This window comes from Plecotus auritus (genome assembly GCF_963455305.1).
Source record: "Plecotus auritus genome assembly, chromosome: 12".
In the NCBI taxonomy this organism is placed as follows: Eukaryota; Metazoa; Chordata; class Mammalia; order Chiroptera; family Vespertilionidae; genus Plecotus; species Plecotus auritus.
Window position 1 is genome coordinate 44,123,057 of NC_137778.1, and position 20,070 is coordinate 44,143,126.

The 20,070-nt window shown below is 56.3% G+C and overlaps 1 protein-coding gene across 1 annotated transcript in view; it reads left to right on the plus strand.

Annotated features, from left to right (window-relative positions):
• Positions 1 to 18,257, plus strand: part of DPYD (dihydropyrimidine dehydrogenase) — a 387,253-nt gene extending 368,996 nt beyond the window's left edge. The window contains exons 21-23 of the mRNA XM_080648192.1: positions 12,691 to 12,834; positions 15,905 to 16,045; positions 16,858 to 18,257. Coding sequence (XP_080504318.1) covers positions 12,691 to 12,834; positions 15,905 to 16,045; positions 16,858 to 17,028 — 456 coding nt within the window. The 3' untranslated portion in view covers positions 17,029 to 18,257. The remainder of the gene's footprint in view (positions 1 to 12,690; positions 12,835 to 15,904; positions 16,046 to 16,857) is intronic.
• The last annotated feature ends 1,813 nt before the right edge of the window (positions 18,258 to 20,070 follow it).

Consider the following 20,070-nt stretch of genomic DNA (forward strand, 5'->3'; position numbering starts at 1 on the left):
TCCCCCAGCGACGTCACAGAACTGTCACAGGAAACCACAGCAGATTGCACGTCCTCCCTGTATCTGTGGGGCTCTGTTCTGCGACCCCCAGGGGATGTCTGAAACCACGGGTGGTACCAAACCCTACCTAGGCTGTGTTTTTCCTCTAAACACATAACCTTCACTTAAAGCACTTAATGGCTTCTTTCTAAAGACATATACTAGAGGCCCGGTGCATGGGGGGGGGTGGGGGTCCCCCTCAGTCCGCCTGCACCCTCTCGCCGTTTGGGAACCCTCGGGGGATGTCTGACCGATGGCTTAGGCCTGCTCCCCACTAGGCCGTCATTGGACATCCTTAGTGCTGCCGTGGAGGCGGGAGAGGCCTCAGTGCTCACAGCTGTGAGCCTGCTTCTGGTTGAGCGTCTGTCCCCTGGTGGTCAGTGCACATCATAGCAACCCGTCGTTCTGCCATTCGGTTGATTTGCATATTAGCCTTTTATTATATAGGATATTTTTTTAATTGATTTGAGAGAAAGGGAGAGGGAGGGAGAGAGAAACATCAATGATGAGAGAGAATCATGGATCGGCTGCCTCCTGCACGCCCCACACTGGGGATCGAGCCCACACCTGGGCATGTGCCCTGACCGGGAATCGAACCCTGACCTCCTGGTTGGTTCATAGGTTGATGCGCAACCACTGAGCCATGCCAGTCGGGCACTGACTGGCTTCTTTGTGGCAGCGTCACTACTCTTGTGCTTTGGGGCCATGATTAAGTAACAGGGGCCCTGTGACACAGAAGCCCTGTGACACCTCCACTGAGAGCCTGATTGGGGGGAGCGTCTGTGGGGTGGACGCGGGACAAAGGGACGATTCATGTCCTGGACCGGGCGGAGGGGATGGCAGGAGCTCAGAGCCTCGGGACACCCGTGGGTGGCAGATGTGAGGAATTCCTGCACCTGGCACCCAGGTGATCTCCCGCAGCCCCTTCCCCAGTCGCCCCTCTGTTGTTTCCTGCGTGTGGGTTTCTCTCTGAGTCACGTGGTCCCTGACGGGGCCAGCCCTCGCCTAGCACAGCCTCAGCCTCTTGCTCGGGCAGGCAGTTCCCCGGCGAGTCTCCCTGCCAGCGCGCTCGTCCTATTCCCCAGAGGCGTTACCCCCTGTAGGAGGCTGTGCTCAGTCCCCCAGCGAGGGACTGCTCTCCTCTGGGCAGACAGCCTCTGGTCTGCACCCACAGCGGGTCCCCTTCGTGTGCAGCCGCTGGTGGGCGTCGGCTGGTCCTGGGCTCTACACACCTCCCCTCGCGCCCTGATGACCCCCTCCCGCCACAAAGCCGTTTGCAGTAGGAAGGGGCAGCCCCTGGGGCGCGGGGCCATCGGAGAGGTTTCATGGTCTGGGTCTTTCCCTTTGTCTCCGGGGGTTCTGCCCGAGACGCCCTGTAAGCCTGGAGTTCGGGCTGCGTTCTCAGCGGGTGGGCACACTGGGAACCAGCTGCGTGTGCAGGCCGGCTCCGCAGCGGCGGCTCCGGCGCTCATGGCTGGTGCGCGCCCTCGCTGGCCCGGGACAACCACGCCTGGTGCAAAAGAATTCTCCCCTCGCCACCCCAAAACCACGTCATTGTTTCCTGTGCTCTGGGTTTGTTCCCCTCAGAAAGCGGACCGCTTCCCCGGGGCCTTGGCCGGGCCGATGAGGAGGGCCGGGATGCAGAGCTTAGTGCTGCTCACGACGCCCGTCCAGAAGCAACTTGACGCACCGGTGCCTGCGACAGTGTCTCCTTCTGCCGGCTCCCGGCCTGTGATCGCCCGGCCCACGTGGCTCCCAGATTATGCCGCACCCACCCCCTCATTAAAGTGGCCCCAGTTCACCGGTCCTGTGGCTGGAGCGGTGCAGCGGGATGAAGGGAGGTACAGCGCAGGCCGCCGGCCGCTGCCCCAGAGACGGGGAGCCGCTTCGCGAGGCCAAGCGCGCGGCCCCGCATCACGGCGCCTCCACACCTCCGAGCGGGCGGTTTGCTTCCCGCCACGGGCCGAAACCTTTAGTCCGTTATTTTGTGTTTATGCACCTCGAGGCTAATACACATTTTACTGTGCTGCCCACAGAGGGGGAGAACATCAGCTGTTAGCGAGAACATGTGCCCTCCCTGTTAGATTAATGACGAGCGAACACAGAGACAAATTTGGGTTTTCATATTTAATTACCGTGCACGGCAGCACACCAGCAAGGATAAACTGCGCCATTCTGATGCTGCGTTGTTTTTTCACATCTTCTCCTATGAAGGGTGCACGCTTGCCCCAACACCACCCCCGCCACCCGGGGCCACACTCACCTCCCTCTGCACAGCCTCCTCCCTTCCGCGTCACCGATCTCCTGCTGTTGTCCTTGGCGTTAGTTCTCACCTGAGGATATGCCTCCATTGATTTTTTAGAGCGAGTGGAAGGGAGGGGGAGAGAGAGAGGGGAACATCAATGTGTGAGAGATTCACATGGATTGGGTGCCTCCCGCACGCACCCCAACCAGGGCTGGGGATTGAGTTTGTACGGAGGTATGTGCCCTTGACCGGAATCGAACCTGGGACCCTTCAGTCAAATGCTCTATCCACGGAGCCAAACTGGCCAGGGCCACGTCACCGATCTTAGCCGCCACATGGAAAGGGGAGCTGTTTCATTGGCTAAATTCAGTGACAGGACTGGTGTTATTTGGTCACGTCCGTGGACTAAATAAGAATATGGTTTGTGAGAAAGAGTGGTAACGCATCTAAGAACCCTCACTTCCCATTCCTGACCGCCACGTCGCATGGTAGGCATGGACCCGCGGCCTCCGTCCTTCTGGTCTACCCAGGCACAGAGCACGGCCCGTGACTGAATACTTGGTGTCTGCTCCCACTCAGATGGCCCGGGTGGGAAGAAGTGATCGTGAGAATCTCAAGGAAAACCCCACCCATCTTGCCCCTCTGGAAATTTTCCCCCTTCATTTCAGTCTATTTGTTGCAGAAATGAACACATTAGAAGTTGCAAAAAATAAAAACAAGTTGCTGGGGAATACACGCCCAACGGTCTTCAGAAAAATTAAAAGCCAGTGGGAGAGATGAGTGCTGCCGTTCAGTCTCCCAGGCCCCCAGCGCGGGGACGGACGGCGAACATGCAGAAATGTCAGCTTGGCTGCTTGTGCGGGGTGACCCAGCAGCGCTTCTCCTTCCCGTGGGGGCCGCCACCTCCCCTTCACGGGTGCAGCGTGGAAGGGCCCGTGTCTCTGGAACACAGAGGCCAGTTCGCCTCACCCTCCAGTTGGTAGAGCTCCGCCCGGCTGCCCAGAAGGTGGAAGGTTCTCTGTCTCCGCGTGGGGCCAGGAGAGCGGCCCGCCTGCGTGTCTGCGTTCTTCTTGTCCTTTTGCCTCAAACCCTCACTTGAATCAGCAAAGGTCTTCCCATCGTAGAGTGTTTTTCCAGGATCAGGGAGTCAAAACGCAGCCCTGGGTTATCCTGAGATGCTTATTTTTTTAAAAATTTTTTTTAATCTACTTTTATTCCTTTCAGAAAGAGGGGGAGGGGGAAGTGGAGGGAGAGGGATCAATGATGAGAGAGAATCATGGATGGGCTGCCGCCTGCAGGCCCACCCTGGGGACCAAGCCCGCAGCCTGTGGAATTTCCAAGGCAACCGAGAGGAAGCGGCCTTACCGAGAGGGGCTGTGACTTCCATTTTCAGATGCTTGGGTGTCAGCTGTGGTGGAAATAACACTCAGAACAAGGATATTTCGGTTGGTTCCACTTAAGTCAGAGGGAGAGAATCTTAAATACCGAAGCTTGAGGTTTTTTTAAATCTGTGAGTAAAAACCAAGCCGTTGGGTTGGGCACTGTTTCATTACTTGGAAGTTACATTAGTAGGTTTTTTGTAGTGTTTTTGGTTTTTCTTTGAAAGGTTCATCTTGTGAAACTACCTTGAGAATGTCTTTATTTTTATGACTTGTTTCTCAGAAGAATAAAACGTAATCCATGGCTCCCTAAGAATCCCATCTGCTTGATCCACCTGTGGTTGGAGATCAGGACTGAGCGGGGGGAGGGTGCAGGGCATGGGGACCGCTCGGCTCCGAGCCCCAGGCTGGCTTGTGCCAGGACGGGGATGCCAGCATTCCAGGGTTCCCTCGTGGAGCCCTCTGGGGAAACTACACTTTGATTAATATTAAACCCCAGCCTTAAGTCCGGGGTTTAAGAAGAATATGCCATGGGGCTGATTGCTTCCTGACAAACAGCGTGCAGTCATGTGGGTGTTTTGTTGGATGACTGCCCAGCCTCTGTTGTGAGTGGGGGTGCCCCTAACCATGTCAGCCACCTGGTCGCTGCCACCTAATCACCGAGTGGTGCCCACGAGGCCCACCAGCTCTTCCCTGACGCCTCCCCCCCAGAGAGCGCAGCACCTTGATCAGCCGCTGCTGCTCGAGTGACTCCCCCGAGAGGCCCAACTACCTCAGCGTCTCCCCAGCATCATGAATGCCTCTCCCTCCGCAGCTCCTGTGTACAAACCCATGGTCCACCAGAAATGCCAACGCCTTGTCACCCTAAAACCCAGCCCATTCGAATTTTCAGGGAGCAAAATGTGAAAGAACAAAAGGAATTCAGTCTGCCCGGCCGGTGTGGCTGACATGACCCAGGAACCAAGAGGTCACTGGTTCGATTCCCGGGCAGGGCGCATGCCTGGGCTACAGGCTCGATCCCTAGTGTGGGGTGTGCAGGAGGCAGCCCATTGATGATGTTTCTCTCTCATTGATGTTTCTGTCTCTCTCTCCTTCTCCCTTCCTCTCTGAGATCAATAAGAACATATTTTTTTAAAAAAAAAAAAACAACAACAACAGCCAAAACCGGTTTGGCTCAGTGGATGGAGCGTCGGCCTGCGGACTGAAGGGTCCTGGGTTCGATTCCGGTCAAGGGCATGTACCTTGGTTGCAGGCACATCCCCAGTAGGAGGTGTGCAGGAGGCAGCTGATCGATGTTTCTCTCTCATCGATGTTTCTAGCTCTCTATCCCTCTCCCTTCCTCTCTGTAAAAAATCAATAAAATATATTTTTAAAAAAAGAACATATTTTTTTAAAAAAACAAGTTTCTTATTACTGACCCGCCATCTGTCCAGGTTTCCAGTGCCACACTCACTGAGGGACAGGGGCGGCCAGGCCACCGGCAGCGCGCAGCCCACATCCCGCAGAGGCTGGGCCGGACTACGCACACTGCGTCCACGTGCAGTCCCGTGGCCCCTGCCTCGCTCACGTCCTTCCTCCAGACTGGGACGTGGTCGCTGGACATGAAAATGCCTTTGAAAGCTCCCCGCCGATGAGAAATGGGTTGGTGACACCTTGGAAATTGGACGCTTAGCACGGGGTCATGAGGCTTTTTTTAAAAAGTCTGCTAAAGATTGGATGGAAACTAAACTAGGAAAAGTAGGGAAAGATGAATGAAGGAATAAAAACCCACCAGAGTAATTGTTGCTATGCATTCATGTACATTTCCTCAGTTAATAAATGCCCTGATCCATTTCAGGGCCTCTGGGTAGTTGATTTTCTTACATTCGAAAGGGCCAATAAAGAAGAATTTCATAAATAAGCTGGTATATAAATGTGATGTCAAGGAGCATATATATTTTTCTTCATAGATTTGCTTTGTTTATCGGATTTAGGACGTAAGAGAGTCCTCTGGGCTGTGCGAGGCGCGATATTTCAAACCCTATTCAGTTAAGTTTTTTACTGGTTTCCTTAAATTCACTTGATGGTACCAATTTCAGAAAATAATAAAGGGCCTAGTGGCAATGAACTCGCCAAACCCCAGCCTTAATGTTAAAGCAGAATTTATTAGAAAAATAAATTTTAACTACAGAAGCGCGGTAAGCTGTGTGTGTGTGTATCTTAGGACCGACTGGTCTGGGAAGCAAATAGGACGCTGAGATCTAAAAATACCGAATTTTCAGAATTCAGATGGGGACCTACAGTGTCATTGTTAGCATTAAAAAAAGTTAATCAGCATTTCATCAACTGGGAACTGAGGTTTTTCCCTTTAAAACTTAAATGATGTGTCAGGACCACGTCCCACCAGTCCCTGGCCCCGTGGTATGCCCACCTTCACTTTGAAGATAATAGAGCATTGTCTGCTCTAATTACAGCCCAGAATTGAAGAACAATAATGGGGAGCGTAAAATATCATGTTTACTTTACTAATCAGCACCATTGAGGACTAAAAAGTCCATCAATGGCATTAAAAAAGAAGGCCACAAAGGGACCATCCACTGGTCTCTACAATAGCCACACTCTTCTTAGACCAAAATATAGTTCTGCTGCCCGGCGGGTGTGGCTCAGTGGCTGAGCATTGACCTATGAACCAGGAGGTCAGGGTTAGATTCCCAGTCAAGGCACATGCCCGGGTTGTGGGCTCCATCCCCAGTAGAGGGCGTGCAGGAGGCAGCCGATCCATGATTCTCTCTCATCATTAATGTTTCTATCTCCCTCTCTCTCCCCCTTCCTCTCTGAAATCAATAAAAATATATATAAATACACATATATATACATATATTTATTCATTTATTCACACACAGAATTTACCACATTTCTGTAGCTAATAGAAATACACACTGAGTGGCCAGATTGTTATGACCACCCCATCAGTACTTCGCTGGGCCACCTTTTGCCTTCAATACTGCGGCGATTCTTCTTGGCATTGACTCCACGAAATGTTGAAAGGTGATGCGAGGAATCTGACCCCATGCCTGATGGATAGCACTGTCCGGTTCTGGGAGATTGGATGGTTGTGGAACCAGCTGCCTGATGGCTCTTTTAACTTCGTCCCACAAATGCTCAATTGGATGGAGATCTGGTGATTGTGGGGCCACCTAAGCAAGGTGAAGTCTCCCTCATGTTCTGGAAACCACTCCTGCACAATCCGAGCACCGTGGCATGGCGCATTGTCTTGTTGGAAGAAGCCATCTCCATTGGGATACGCCATCAACATGATAGGATGAACTTGATCAGCAACCATACTTAGGTATGTTGTGCTATTCAGACGTTGTTCCACACGAACTAAAGGGCCCAAATCATGCCAGGAGAACATGCCCCAAACCATAACACTGCCCCCACCAGCTTGAAGGGTTGTACTCATGCATGTGGGGTGCATGCTTTCATGCTGTTTCCGTGAAATTCTCACTCTGCCATCTGCATGATGCAACCGGAAACGTGATTCATCGGACCACATGACTTTTTTCCAATGCTCGACTGTCCAATCCTTGTGATCCTTGTGCGAATTGGAGACATTTTATCTTGGTAACTGCAGACAGCAAAGGTGTTCGAACAGGTCTCCGGCTTCCATATCCCACACGATGCAGCGTACGGCTAATGTGCCTACAAACGTCAGGTGGTTGTAATAATCTGGCCACTCAGTGTATGTTTCTGTTGTCAGTTTTCAGAGAAATATAAAGACAGCAAAGAGGAGCCGGGATTTTTTAACTGAAGGAATACAACAAGCCCATAAGGGAAGAGGAGAGCAACGGGGAATTCGGAAAACAGCCGGTATTTCAGAGAACGCACTGCCCGCTGCCCAGGGCAGACGGCCGGCCGCGGACTCAGGGCGATGCCACCTGCCGTCCGTGCCAGGAGAGGAGAGGCGCCGGTGCAGTTGGTCGTCATCAAGGGCCACGTTGCTGCGGGAGCGTGAGGAGGAGGCGCTTAGCCACCCAAGCCTGGGAAGGCTGAGGAGCGAGCCTGCCGGCCTCGGTCAGCCGGGGAGGCCCTGGGAAAGCCAGGCGTGACTCTAGTCCAGAAGACGCAACGTTCGTCCCTTAAAGGTTAGACGGGGATGAGGTCCATCGCTCTTCAGCTTCGCCGTCTGGCCCTTGTAGGCATTTATTGACTCGATTAATTACATTCCTTCCACGGAAACAGAATGAGAGAGCGACCGCCCGGAGCGCAGACGCGGGGAGGAGTCTGTCCCTCCTGCAGAGCCCCGTCTCCAGCGTGACTCGCCCGCTGCCTCCTGGAAGGCTCCCCTGTGAAACGGCCCCCATAACGGCGTCTGCAAGGCACTTGGCCCCGGGAGGGGCCGCTGCTGCTCCAAACACCGCCCCCCCGGCTCCCTGTGCCGCCCCGCTCACCTCAGCTCCTCACACCACCGCCGTCCCTGCAGACTCGAGGTCTCACACCGCGTGGCCGGCGCCGGACCGCAAACACGGGGCGAGCCCCCTCGGGTCAGAATCTCCCCACGTGCCTGGCCGGGCCCCTGCGCCGTGACGGCCCTCCCCGGTTCCTGGGCGGGAAGCGGGCTGGACCAGGAGCTGACCCTGTGTCCAACGCACAGCACGGGTGTCTCTGCAGCCACAAGCCCCGGGCTGGGACCACATGCAAGCCCCCAGGGCTCACCCCCCGCCCGCCTCCCCACGGTGACCCCCCTGCACGGGGCCGCGGGTCTGGGGACAGTCTCGTGTCCCACACAAGGTGGGCATGTAGTCACATGCTCGGGAATAAAAACCCGTGACCTCAGGTGTACACAGGGCTCTGCGGGAGTGGCTGAACATTCCTTTCTTTTTTGTTGATCCTCGCCCCAGATATTTCCCATTGATTTTTTAGAGAGAGTGGGAGCGGGAGGGAGACACAGAGAGAGAAACATCAATGTGAAAGAGATCTATCACCTGGTTGCCTCCCGCATGGGCCCACCCAGGGCTGGGGATCAAGCCTGCAACCGAGGTGCATGCCCTTGACTGGAATCGAACCCGGGACCCTTCAGTCCGAGGTCCGAAGTGCTGACCACAGAGCCACCGGCCAGGGCTGGATGGACATTTCTGATTTCACATGTACTTCACCGTGGCTTAGAATCAGGTGGGTCACCTCATCGTGTTTCTCTGTTTAGTCACCTGCCGGCATTTTCCCACAGCTTACATTTGCTTCGTAGCGACCATTCTAAATTGGGATTTGAGATTCGTATTTTAAAAAAAAAAACACAGGCCCTAACCGGTTTGGCTCAGTGGATAGAGCGTCGGCCTGCAGACTCAAGGGTCCCAGGTTTGATTCCGGTCAGGGGCATGTACCTTGGTTGCGGGCACATCCCCAGTGGGAGGTGTGCAGGAGGCAGCTGATCGATGTTTCTCTCTCATCGATGTTTCTAACTCTCTATCCCTCTCCCTTCCTCTCTGCAAAAAAATCAATAAAGTATATTTAAAAAAAACACACAGGATAACAACTTTGGCCATAACCATCATTGTCATGTTATTCCCACCGAGGTTTTTACGTTTCCCATTAGTGTGCCTTTTAAGACAATATTTGTTTTCCTGACGATAAACGTAGGATGTGCTCGCTGTCGGAAATTAGCAAAATGTCTAAGTCCATAAAGATCACCCCACTCACGGCTCAGAGGTCCCTGCTGCGAGTGCAGGTGCGACACCAGCTCCATCGGCTCTGACACGGAGCTGGGCCGTCCTGCTGTGACTGCCTCCGCGGCCCTTCCTCTGCCGCACGTGTGTCTCATACGCTTCTCGTGATCCTCCAGGCATGGCTTTCTGTGTGACGCCCATCTGCAGTTTTGAAGAATGAATGCCAACTTAGCTATCCTGCTATTTTGGAACTTTTTTAAATTTTTTTTTTTTATTATTGATTTCAGAGAGGGAGAGAGAAAAAGAAACATCAATGAGGACAGAGCATCATGGATCCGCTGCCTCCTACACGCCCCCCACTGGGGATCGAGCCCACAGCCTGGGCATGGGCCCCTGACGGAATCCACCTGGGACCCTTCAGTAGAGGGCATGCAGGAGGCAGCCGATCCATGATGCTCTGTCGTCATTGATGTTTCTGTCTCTCTCTCCCTCGCCCTTCCTCTCTGAAATGAATAAAAATGTATTTTAAAAAAACAAAACACATGTTAAATGGAGGGAAGAGTTGTCATGTGCAACTCAATCCAGTGTTCCTAACACGGACGATGTGGCACCACCGGGGCAAGAGCGCTGAGCGTGCTCCCTGAACTGAAACCAAAATGTGTCCCAGGAAAGCGCCTCATGAGCGGCCTGGTGCACCCTCCTCCCCCATCGCACAGCTGAGCAGACCGAGGCTCACGGAGTCCGGCTCTGCCTTAGGCCACAACCCCACAACCGAGGCGAGAGCACCAGCCCGCCTCCCACCTGTTCCCAGATCCCACGCGCCCTCCCCCAGGGAGGAGCCCCCCGGGCGGGCGGGCGGCGTGCTGCTTGGGACTATAGCTGACCAAACCCGCACTGGCCCCTCGTCGCCCTCAGCAGCTGGCCAGTGCTCTAGCTGCTGAGCCAAACCTGTTCGATTGCCGCCGCCCGATCTCTCTGGCCTCGCCGGCGTCCACCTGAGCTCGTTAACCTGGAGGCCGGAGTAAACAGGACGGAGCAGTACAGGTGTTCTGCATGGACTGCGTTCAGCGTTTTTCTCACAATGCTGCCGTGCGAGGTGTTTTCCCCTTCCCGGTTTGCGGGACGAGGACGCAGTGCACACGGAGCCTGGTGCACAGGCTGTCTCAGCAGGTGGGTCCGGGGCACCTGGGCGCACGCCCTTCCCAAGCAGGACCCGGGTGCTGCCGAGACCGGCATCCGGCGTGAACCACCGTCTCTCACCGGTCAGGAAGAGGAGGGGCAGAATGGTTCAGAACTGGCTCATAGACACACCGCCGATGAGTGCAAAACTCTGATTTTAATGCCAATTTCAACTTCTAAGCCAGTAAAAAACGGCGGCTTGCCACTTTCACTATGAAGCATGAACTATTGCTGCTTTCACCTGATATACACATCAGATTTTTTAATCAAAAGTTGTCTGCTTACATGTATCGGGTTAAACGAGTAGTTCTATGTCCTTAATTTCAAATGTTTTGAGGTCCGACTCCAGGGTCCCGACTTGCGCGCCTGGGCGCCCCCTGGTGTTACGGTAACGCCAATGGCCCGTCTCCCGCCTCGGCATTTGCCACTGTCCACTGTGGCCATTTCTTGACAAATTGCTTGCTGTTATCAGTGATTGCACACCGAGTCCCCAAGTCTAGGCCACGGCGAATGCATTTCCAGTTAAAAATAGGGGTCACATATACGCAGTTGGTTACTCTCCTGATCGAGGGATGGACAGGACAGAGCAGACTCCGCAACTGAGCTCCCACACTGGTGGCCGGCAGGGGGCACGGTGCAGGGAATTAGGGGTGGGGAGCAGACTTGGGGATCCCACGCCCCCAGGCCTGTCGCCCACACTTTGGATGTGAGATATCCAACAAGTACTCGGTCTTCCCAAGTTCACTGAAGATCAGTCCTTTGAAGGTGGAGTCTCTGTTGTTGCCGCCAAGTGTCAGTCATGTGATTGAAACCAGCTTTCTAGGGACACGTGTACGTCAGCCTTTCCGTGACTACAGCCTTCCCTCTGACCCTGAATGAATGACAGAGACACGTACAAAGTTCATGGCAATGGCGGCTGTCCACGTAACACGTGGATGTTACTGCACCTTGAATGGAACCGGACCATTCCTCGCCCAGACGAGGCTTCTGATACGGTATCTATAACATAAAAGCCTACTAGGCTACGTGTCCCCTCCAACGGGAGTTCCATTGCTCACTATGACACGTGCTGACCACCAGGGGGCGGCGCGGAACAAAGGAAGGCCCCGGCCTGCAGCTGGCAGCCACTAGGGACCCTGCCCATGCACGATTTCATGCACTGTTCAATAAATGGCAAAAGATAAACAATGTAAGTCATGTGCAAATATGTTGTGTGTGTGTGTGTGATGGGTTTTTTCCCCCCAAACAAGTCAGTTCTTGGGTGAGAAACATTCTTTTTTGTAAATATTTTTATTGACTTTTAGACAGAGAGGAAGGGATGTTTTTGCACATGTCCAGGTTGTGGGCTCAATCCCCCGTGTGGGGCGTGCAGGAGGCAGCTGATCCATGATTCTCTGTCATCACTGATATTTCTCTCTCCCTCTCCCTTCCCCTCTGAAATCAACTAAAATACATTTTTTTAAAAATGAGCACCTAACTCTGTGAGCCATGGAGAGGCTGTGTAATTCAAATACGGCCAATGTGGCCGACCACTGCAAAAACGTACAGACAATATCAGCCGGCGGGTGCTCACGGAGGCCGTGTTCTGTTCAGAACCAAGGGAGACTGCGTTGTTACTATTATTACCCCGTCACTGGGACCAGTTAAAATCATCGTGGTTTCCATTCAGCTACTTTATTTCTCTCCCTTTGGATAAAGAAAAACCAAAACGGGGGTGCGGGATGGAGAGGGAAAGGCGTCGGCAGTTTCACCTCCTGCCTGGGCACTCCCAGCACCCGGTCTCAGCAGCAGCGAGTGTTTTACGTGGGTGGATTTGTCCCCACTGCGAACTCTGTTCCATGTAGGAATGTGTTTTAACACGTTAAGTGCCATGTCCGGACCGGTCAGTCACTGGTGCCGCCAGCATATCAGTGAAACTGGTACCGCGGGCTAAACGGAAAGGAAGACAAAGCAGGCCTGGCGCTTAACGTGTTAATAATGAATGTGTGTGCCTGAGACACACGTGCTCAGTAGGAGGACATGCCCTTGGTTCCGTTGAATAATGAGCAGGATCTGGGGCCGGAAGCTCCTGGTCCAGGCACGAGGGCCTCGCGCGGCGCACGGAGACGGTCTGAGACCCACCCCGGCGTGTCGGTGGCGTCTGTCCATGTCCTCGCCCTCTCTCTCCCGGGGGCTCACTCGCCTTCTCGTGTGTGTTTTCTTATAGAAACTGCCCAGCTTTGGGCCTTACCTCGAGCAACGCAAGAAGATCATAGCGGAGAGCAAGGTGAAACTGCAGGCAGAGAACGAAGCCTGTCAGCCCCTCCAGAGACAACGGTTTACGCCCAAAACGCCCATTCCCGCCATCAAGGTAAAGAAGCCACAGAACACACGTCTGTTTTGCTGAGTCAGTGGACCATGTCCTTCCCGTGTTTCCTTTCTGTTCCAGTGTGTCACCTCCACCTGCGGGGCCCGCACGGAGCCCAGGGGCCGTGGGACCTGAACGAAGCTACTTGTCGTTCCTCCCAAACCCCTTCTGCCCCCCCAAGTCCTGTGTCTCCATGCGGAGCCCCACCCGCCCTCCTTCCTGAGCCAGGAGTGAAACTCGGCCTGAGTTCCATCCTCTTCCTCATCCCACTCCCAGCCCCTCTCAGGCCTCTTGCCTTTTTTTTTTTTTAACCATTTTTATGGATTTTTTAGAGAGAGAGGAAGGAGAGGAGTAGAGAGGTGAAAACATCAATGAGGGAGAGTCACTGATCAGCTGCCCTCTGCGCGCCCCACACTGGGGATCGAGCCCACAACCTGGCATGTGCCCCAACCGGGAATCCAACCGTGACCTCCTGGTTCAGAGGTCGACACTCAACCGCTGAGCCACACGGGCACCAGCTTACATGTGTTATGCCCGTACCGCGTGAATTTTAAGAAGCAAGGAATCCCTCCTGCTGGGCCGTGCGGTCTGACAGGGGAGGCAGGCCGGGTTAGGAGGTGCTCGCCGTCCCATCAAACGCGTACGAAACGCTCCGGGGACGCGGGAGGGGGGCGAGGAGCTCTGCCGCGGCTCGGGTGGAAGCCCCACGAGCTGCGGCGTCTGACGCGCACGTTGATGCGGTGGCTCCGGAAGCAGAGCGTTAGTGACACAGCGGGTGGTTCCTGAGGCCTTAGGAGGCTCAGGCCCTGTAACCCTCCCAGGAACCCGGCGGCAGGTGCCCGCGTTGCCCCTCGCTCACTGACGTAGTGGACACCAGAGAGTTCAGTCACTTGGCCAAGGTCACACCGTCCGAAGGTGTCCAGGCCGGGGTCGCATCGCAGAGTCGGGCTCCACCCTGGGCCCTCGAGCGCTCTCCTCTGCCGCCTCCCAGGAGGGCGAGGGGGGGGACGATCGCCCTGCTCCTGGGAGGACGCTTCCCAAGTGGTGGCAGGTGCAGAGCTCAGACACGCGCAGCCGCCCACCGGACGGGAGGGAGAAGGCGGATCCAGGCTGCCGGTACTCGGACACCCAGGCTCGGTGCCGGGAGCGGCCTTACCCTGCTGCCCCGTGCGAGGCGGTCAGAGCCTGGTTCTCAGCGTCGAGGCCACGCTGAGTGATTGCTGAAACCGAGGGTCCCGTTGGTGGGAGGGCCCTCGGGTGCTGCGGGTGCCCCTCGGACGGTGAGGGCAGCTGGGGATGGAGATGCCGACCTGACGCCCGGGGCCACCGACAGGCAGCAGCCACGTGGTGGCAAGGACGCCTTGGACTCGCTGACCAGGAAACAGTGCGGATTTCGGGGGGCCAGGTGAGGTGGTGGGGTGCAGGGGAGAGATCAGCGGGGGAGCTCGTGTGCATCTGGGCACAGCCCATGGACACAGACAGTAGGTGGCAAAGGCCTGGGGGGCCGGGTGCGGGGGGAGGGAATCCATGGGGGGAAACAACAAAAAACAAGGGGAACCACGAATACTTTCAACAGTGAAGACCCATTTAAATAAATTAACCAAGTCACTTAATTAAAAACACGCACACAACGTTCCCATCCTCCTGAACCCTGAGACCACCGAGAATTCTGCCTTCGCTTCTTTGGGGATGAGACCGGACAGGCCCAGCCAGTGGCCAGCACTAAACCAAGATGCGTGAGGGAGGCCGCCGTGACGCCGTGACGCCGGGAGACCAGAAGTAACCTCGCCCCCAGAATCACGAGCAAATGAAATAACTGGTGTCTTTAAGGAAAGGAAAGGAAAGGAAAGGAAAGGAAAGGAAAGGAAAAGGGAAAGGGAAAGGGAAAGGGAAAGGGAAAGGGAAAGGGAAAGGGTGATGCCCGCACTGCGGCTCTCGCTCCCCGCCCTCCCCAGGAGGCGCACAGGTAACCGTGACCGTGTCAGCCTCACTGCCCCTTGGAACGCCGAGTCGTGAGCATCGAGGCTCTGAGCGCTGGGACGGGGAGAGGAGAAGGGTCACCAGGGCCATCCAAAAGGAGCAGGAAGTGAAATACCGAGGGGAACGGAGGGGCGGGCTTCACATCGAGCCGGGCCTCCGGGGACCTCCAATTCCAACCAGAGCCGCTCATGTCAGACGTTAAACACGAAAGCGGGAAGTCTCGCCCCCCGGTAAGGGGGCAGCACGGCCAAGTCCTCCGTTCTGTGTTAGGAGACCAGGTGCCTCTCGCTGTTGATGAGACATCTGTGCTCTCACGGAAGCGCGCGCTCCGTTACCGTGAAGCGCGGAGCCGCCTGCACCCGCCGCACAGCTCCCACGGAGGAGGAGGCAGGTCCCAGTCTTCAGGGAGCAAAGGGGCATCGCACTGAGCTGGGGAGGAGCCCACGATGAACGTAATCGGGGTTTCTAAAGGACACAGTGTTGTCTTCAGACCTGCCAGGCGGGGGCGCCACGTGAGAACCCGGAATCCAGATGCTGTGCCGTGAGCCCGTAGCAATCAGGTTCCCATTCCCCTCGTTCCTCTGCAGCGAAGGGCTTCTAGGAGCCCGGCCGGGTGGCTCGGGTTGAGCATCGACCTATGAACCAGGAGGTCACGGTTCGATTCCCGGTCAGGGCACAGGCCCGGGTTGTGGGCTCCATCCCAGTAGGGGGCGGCCGATTCATGATTCTCTCTCATCATTGATGTTTCTCTCCCTCTCCCTTCCTCTCTGAAATCAGTAAAAATAAATTTTAAGACTTTTAGGTGTAGTACCTTCCCTCTGTTGCTTTCCAGTGCTTTTAAATCCTCCAAGATCCGAAATGGAGGGGAAAGGGGGGGCCCAGCCCCACAGAAGCACAGGGCGGACGACCTGCCAGCTGGCCACGGAGTGCGCTAGCCAGGTCTGTGCTGCTCAGCCAGGCGGATGTGTTGTCATCCCCAGAGGACGGCACTGAGCTGCTGTGGGGGGCCTGTCGGTCCGTGAGCCCCATCAAAGGCCCTGGTCGCGGAGGGTGTTTACTGCGGGCGCCGTGGTGACCCGTGTCTGTCCTGCAGGACGTCATCGGGAGGACCCTGCAGTACCTGGGCACCTTCGGGGACCTGAGCACCGAGGAGCAGGTGGTGGCCCTGATCGACGAGGACATGTGCATCAACTGCGGCAAGTGCTACCTGACCTGCAACGACTCCGGCTACCAGGTGAGCTGCCCGCCTGCCCGCCCGCGGGGCTCGGGGCTGAGCATCGACCTGTGAACCGGGAGGTCACGGTTCGACTCCCCGTCGGGGCACAGGCCCGGGTCGTGGGCTCGATCCCCAGTCGGGGGCGTGCAGTCTGAGTCGGGGGAAAGAAGAAGGTCACCAGGGCCCATCATGGATGTGTCTCTCTCTCTGCCTCTCCCTTCCTCTCTGAAATCAATAAAAATGATCAAATTTCCTCAAGTCCTGACCTGGTTCCCAGCTGGAGGCCTCCCCTGGTCCTCACAGCTGAGCAGTGACGCTGGGGCCTGGCAGCCGGGTGGCCAGTCCCTGGCCTTAGCGCTCTCTCCCCTGTGGATGCCCCACAATCTGCCAGGGCACCCCAAACCGGACCCGGCTCCTGAGCGCACCCCTTCCCTCCTATTTTCTTCTAAAAACTGCACCCGGAATTCAAAACCCAAACAGTGACTCCCGCCGCCCCGGGCAGCAGACCCCGTCCGTGGGGTCAGACAGCAGACGGCTGAGCTCTGCCCCCACAAAGGACGGAGCAGCCGTGTCGCCACACGACACAAGGAGAACCCTCTCGGGGCGGCTGAGCATCCTGTCTCTAACGTGGAAGGCTTTCTTCTCTGCGCCTTCCTCCTCTCCCCCCTCCTCGCCGCTCCTCGCGGGCAGCGCAACTGTTGCCATGGCTGCACCAGCCTGGGCTTAGCTGGCTGCAGGGCTGAGAGCTGGTGGGTGGGCCCGGGCGGGAGGGGTGTCCCTCACCTGGAGGGGGGTGCTGTGATAGCGATGGTCTCTCTTTCTGTTCGCAGGCCATCCAGTTTGACCCCGAGACCCACCTGCCCAGCGTGCGGGACGCCTGCACAGGCTGCACCCTGTGCCTCAGCGTCTGCCCCATCATCGACTGCATCCGCATGGTTGCCAGGACAACCCCTTACGTGCCAAAGCGAGGCCTGCCCCTCGCCGTGCAGCCCGGGTGCTAAGGTGATGGGCGGGGCCCCCGTGACCTCCGAGGCCACCCGCGTGCTGATCTCTCTGTGGTGGTTGGTCCAGCCCTTCCAGCAGGAAAGCAGACATGTCATCTCTAGATCAGCACTGATCTCTGAGGAAATGTCTGAATTACATATTATTAAAAAAAAAAAAAAAAGAAAAGAAAGAAAGCCAGCTATTAGGGGCCGTTCAATGAGCGGGCCTAACTGAGTAATTCTTCTCTGAGGACAGTTGCCAATCACGGGGCAGCGGTCAGTTGGTGGTCACCCCGCAGCCGTTCATGGTGCAGAACATTCATGTTCGGAGGCGATGATGCGCCCGTTTCCAAACTGCCCTGGGCTGTGCTCCGTGGCTGCTGATTGTGAGCGAAATTAAGGATTTGAGGACAAAGTACGATTTAACACATAAGAAGTTTCCAAGGAAACGTTTTATAATTTAAAAATTAACGTAATTTTAACACTGTGTCTAAGCACACATAATTAGCTCCAGAAAGCACAGATGAAGGAAGTCAAGTAAATTCCTTACCGTGGCAGGAAAAATCCGCGAAAGGCCGTTTGCACAGCTTTGCAAAGGCCCCCTAGCGGGAATCGCTTCCCTGGGGGCTCGGCCGGAAGGCTGGAGGATTTTAATGGTTCGCGTCACTCCGCCATTCGCTGCTCAGGCCTGAGACAGTCACCAGTGAATCCACAGCACTTCCTTCTTTAAATAAACTACATTCCCAACAAAATGCGGTGTTGGGATGGCGCTCTGGTGACGCCGCCCCGCCCATTTCATGATCTCCTTCCATAGAGCACTCGGCCTTGGCCGCAGCCACCTGGCAGGCGGCGGTCCTGGGCTCAGCGTCCGGAGGGAGGAGCGGGGCTGGCGATCTGGGTTCAGGGAGCTAAGGCCTTCAGCTGCTCGTTCGTGTTCAGATTGAACCTCAGAAGTCATGGAATCAAAGAAAGAAATCTATTTTTCTGTGTCGCTACACCATATTTTTGCATTTCTCTATTTTCATAATCAGCCAACAGCACCGTAATTCGCGTGGACCTCTGAGGCGTAGCCTGTTTCATAGGGATTCGCATGTAGGAAGCCGCTAGGAAGGACACGTGGCATGTTTCTGTGACGAACGCGAGGTCTCGAAAAATGCAATGTCTGACGCTGCACGCTTTAGAAATGAGCATGTGACACACAGTCTGTGTAATCGCAAACCATCCAATAAAATGTCATCAAGCCCTCTGTGTGCACGTGGCCTCTGCTGCCTCCTTTGCCTGCGAACCGTGGCGATGCTGAGGTGGGGCCGTTCTGGGTGATTCCACAGGAACCCCACCCGCCCCCCCCCCCCCCCCGCCGTGTGCACTGATATGTAAGAGGGCGGTGATGGTCTCAGCCACACGGTGTCGGGGCCACACGGTGTCTGGCAGGCACCGGTCAGGCTCCCGGCGATGGCTCAGAGACAGAGACCCCTGGAGGGGCAGCCCACCCCCTCCGTCCCCACGAGAAACCGGCGTCACTTCCCATCGCTGCTGCCATGGCCGTGGGACGTCACCCCTCTGTCCCTTTTGGACTTGGTTCCAACGAACAATGAGCTCGAGTTCTCCAGCAAAGAGGCCACGTGCCAGGGCCACGTGGATGCCCACCCACTGTGCCCCTCCCTCGGCGTGCGGGACCGCTGGCCTCAGGGTTCATCAGCCCTTTGGGGGTTTTATGAGGAGACACTGGGCACAGGTGCCACGTCCGTCCTCCTCAGTGCGCGGCGGCAGCAGACATCCCCTCATCCAAACTGAGGAGGGCCGTGGTTCCCGCCGCGCACCCCGCCCCCGAGAAAGAGGGGCGCAGGGCGTCGTCCCCTCGGGAACGGCTGGGGGAGCGGCAGGGCCTGCGCCAGCCCCGTCTCCCGATCCCACGCCCGTTGGTCCTCACACAGCTCGTGCTCTGTGCTAAGGAGGCTTCTTACCCGTGTTGTTTGTAGGACACGTAGGTGAACGTGGCATGGGTGGCTGGCAGCTCAGACTAGAGGGAGGAGGAACCCACGTCCCCGCGAGAGGCCACGCCGGGCCCTAGCTCCCGCAGGCCCGCAGGAAGACGTAGGAGCAGCCCAGCGTCCGGTTAGTGAGCGTCCCCTTGTCCACGAAGCTGTGCTCCGTGTTCCACGTAAGGGTAGTCCGTGTTCCGTGTCAGCGTGGCCGGGCCACGGCGCCCAGGTTGCTTGAGCAAGCATGGTTCTAGATGTTTCCCTGAGGGAGGTTTGGGTGAGATTGACATTGAAGGTGGTAAACTCGGGGTGAAGCAGAATTCCCTCCTGCTGAGGGGAGGTCAGCCTTTTCTCTAGTTAGGCCTTCACCTGATTGGACGAGGCCCACCCGCACAACCTCGGCTCCAGCTCCCAACCTTACACAACTTTCATTCTAAAACTGAAAAACAGGTGATTTTTAAAAAAGAAGTTTGGGTTTTTAACAGTGAGGAGAGACTGAAAGATGTTGAGAGGTGGCAGTTTGATCTGTGTTTGAGAAAGGTGACTGCGACGTCTGGAGGGGCAGTGGGTGGGGGCCCGTGGGGGGATCTGGGGTGATGCTGGGGAGACACTCGGGTCTGGCTACACCCACAGGGAAGGGAGGGGGTGGCTCTGACAGAGACTGACGAGGGGTGGACGGGAGGAGGGCGAGAGCCCTAGAGCCCCTCCCGGGAGCCAGAGCAGGTGGACGGGGCAGCCTGTGGATGGGGAGACGTGGAGCAGTGTCTATACCGGAGTCGGAAACCACCTGCCGCCTGGGCCGGGAGCCGGCCGGCACATGGACGCCCTTTCCCTCCAACCCAGTGACAGGCCTGGGAACAGCGGGCCACTCGTGGTGGGAAGTTCCGGTTCCTGTCTCCGACGGGATTGTTTGGCCCTTGTGGCGGGGCGATGGCATTCTCTCGGACAGCACAGCCCCTGCCTGGCCGGGCCGAGGGGTCGGTGGCCGCTGGGGCTTGCCGCCGGGGCCTGTTCTGTGCTTACAGCTTCCACTCGGGATGGCGTGTTGTCTGCAGGAGCAGGTGCCCCACAGGGGCTC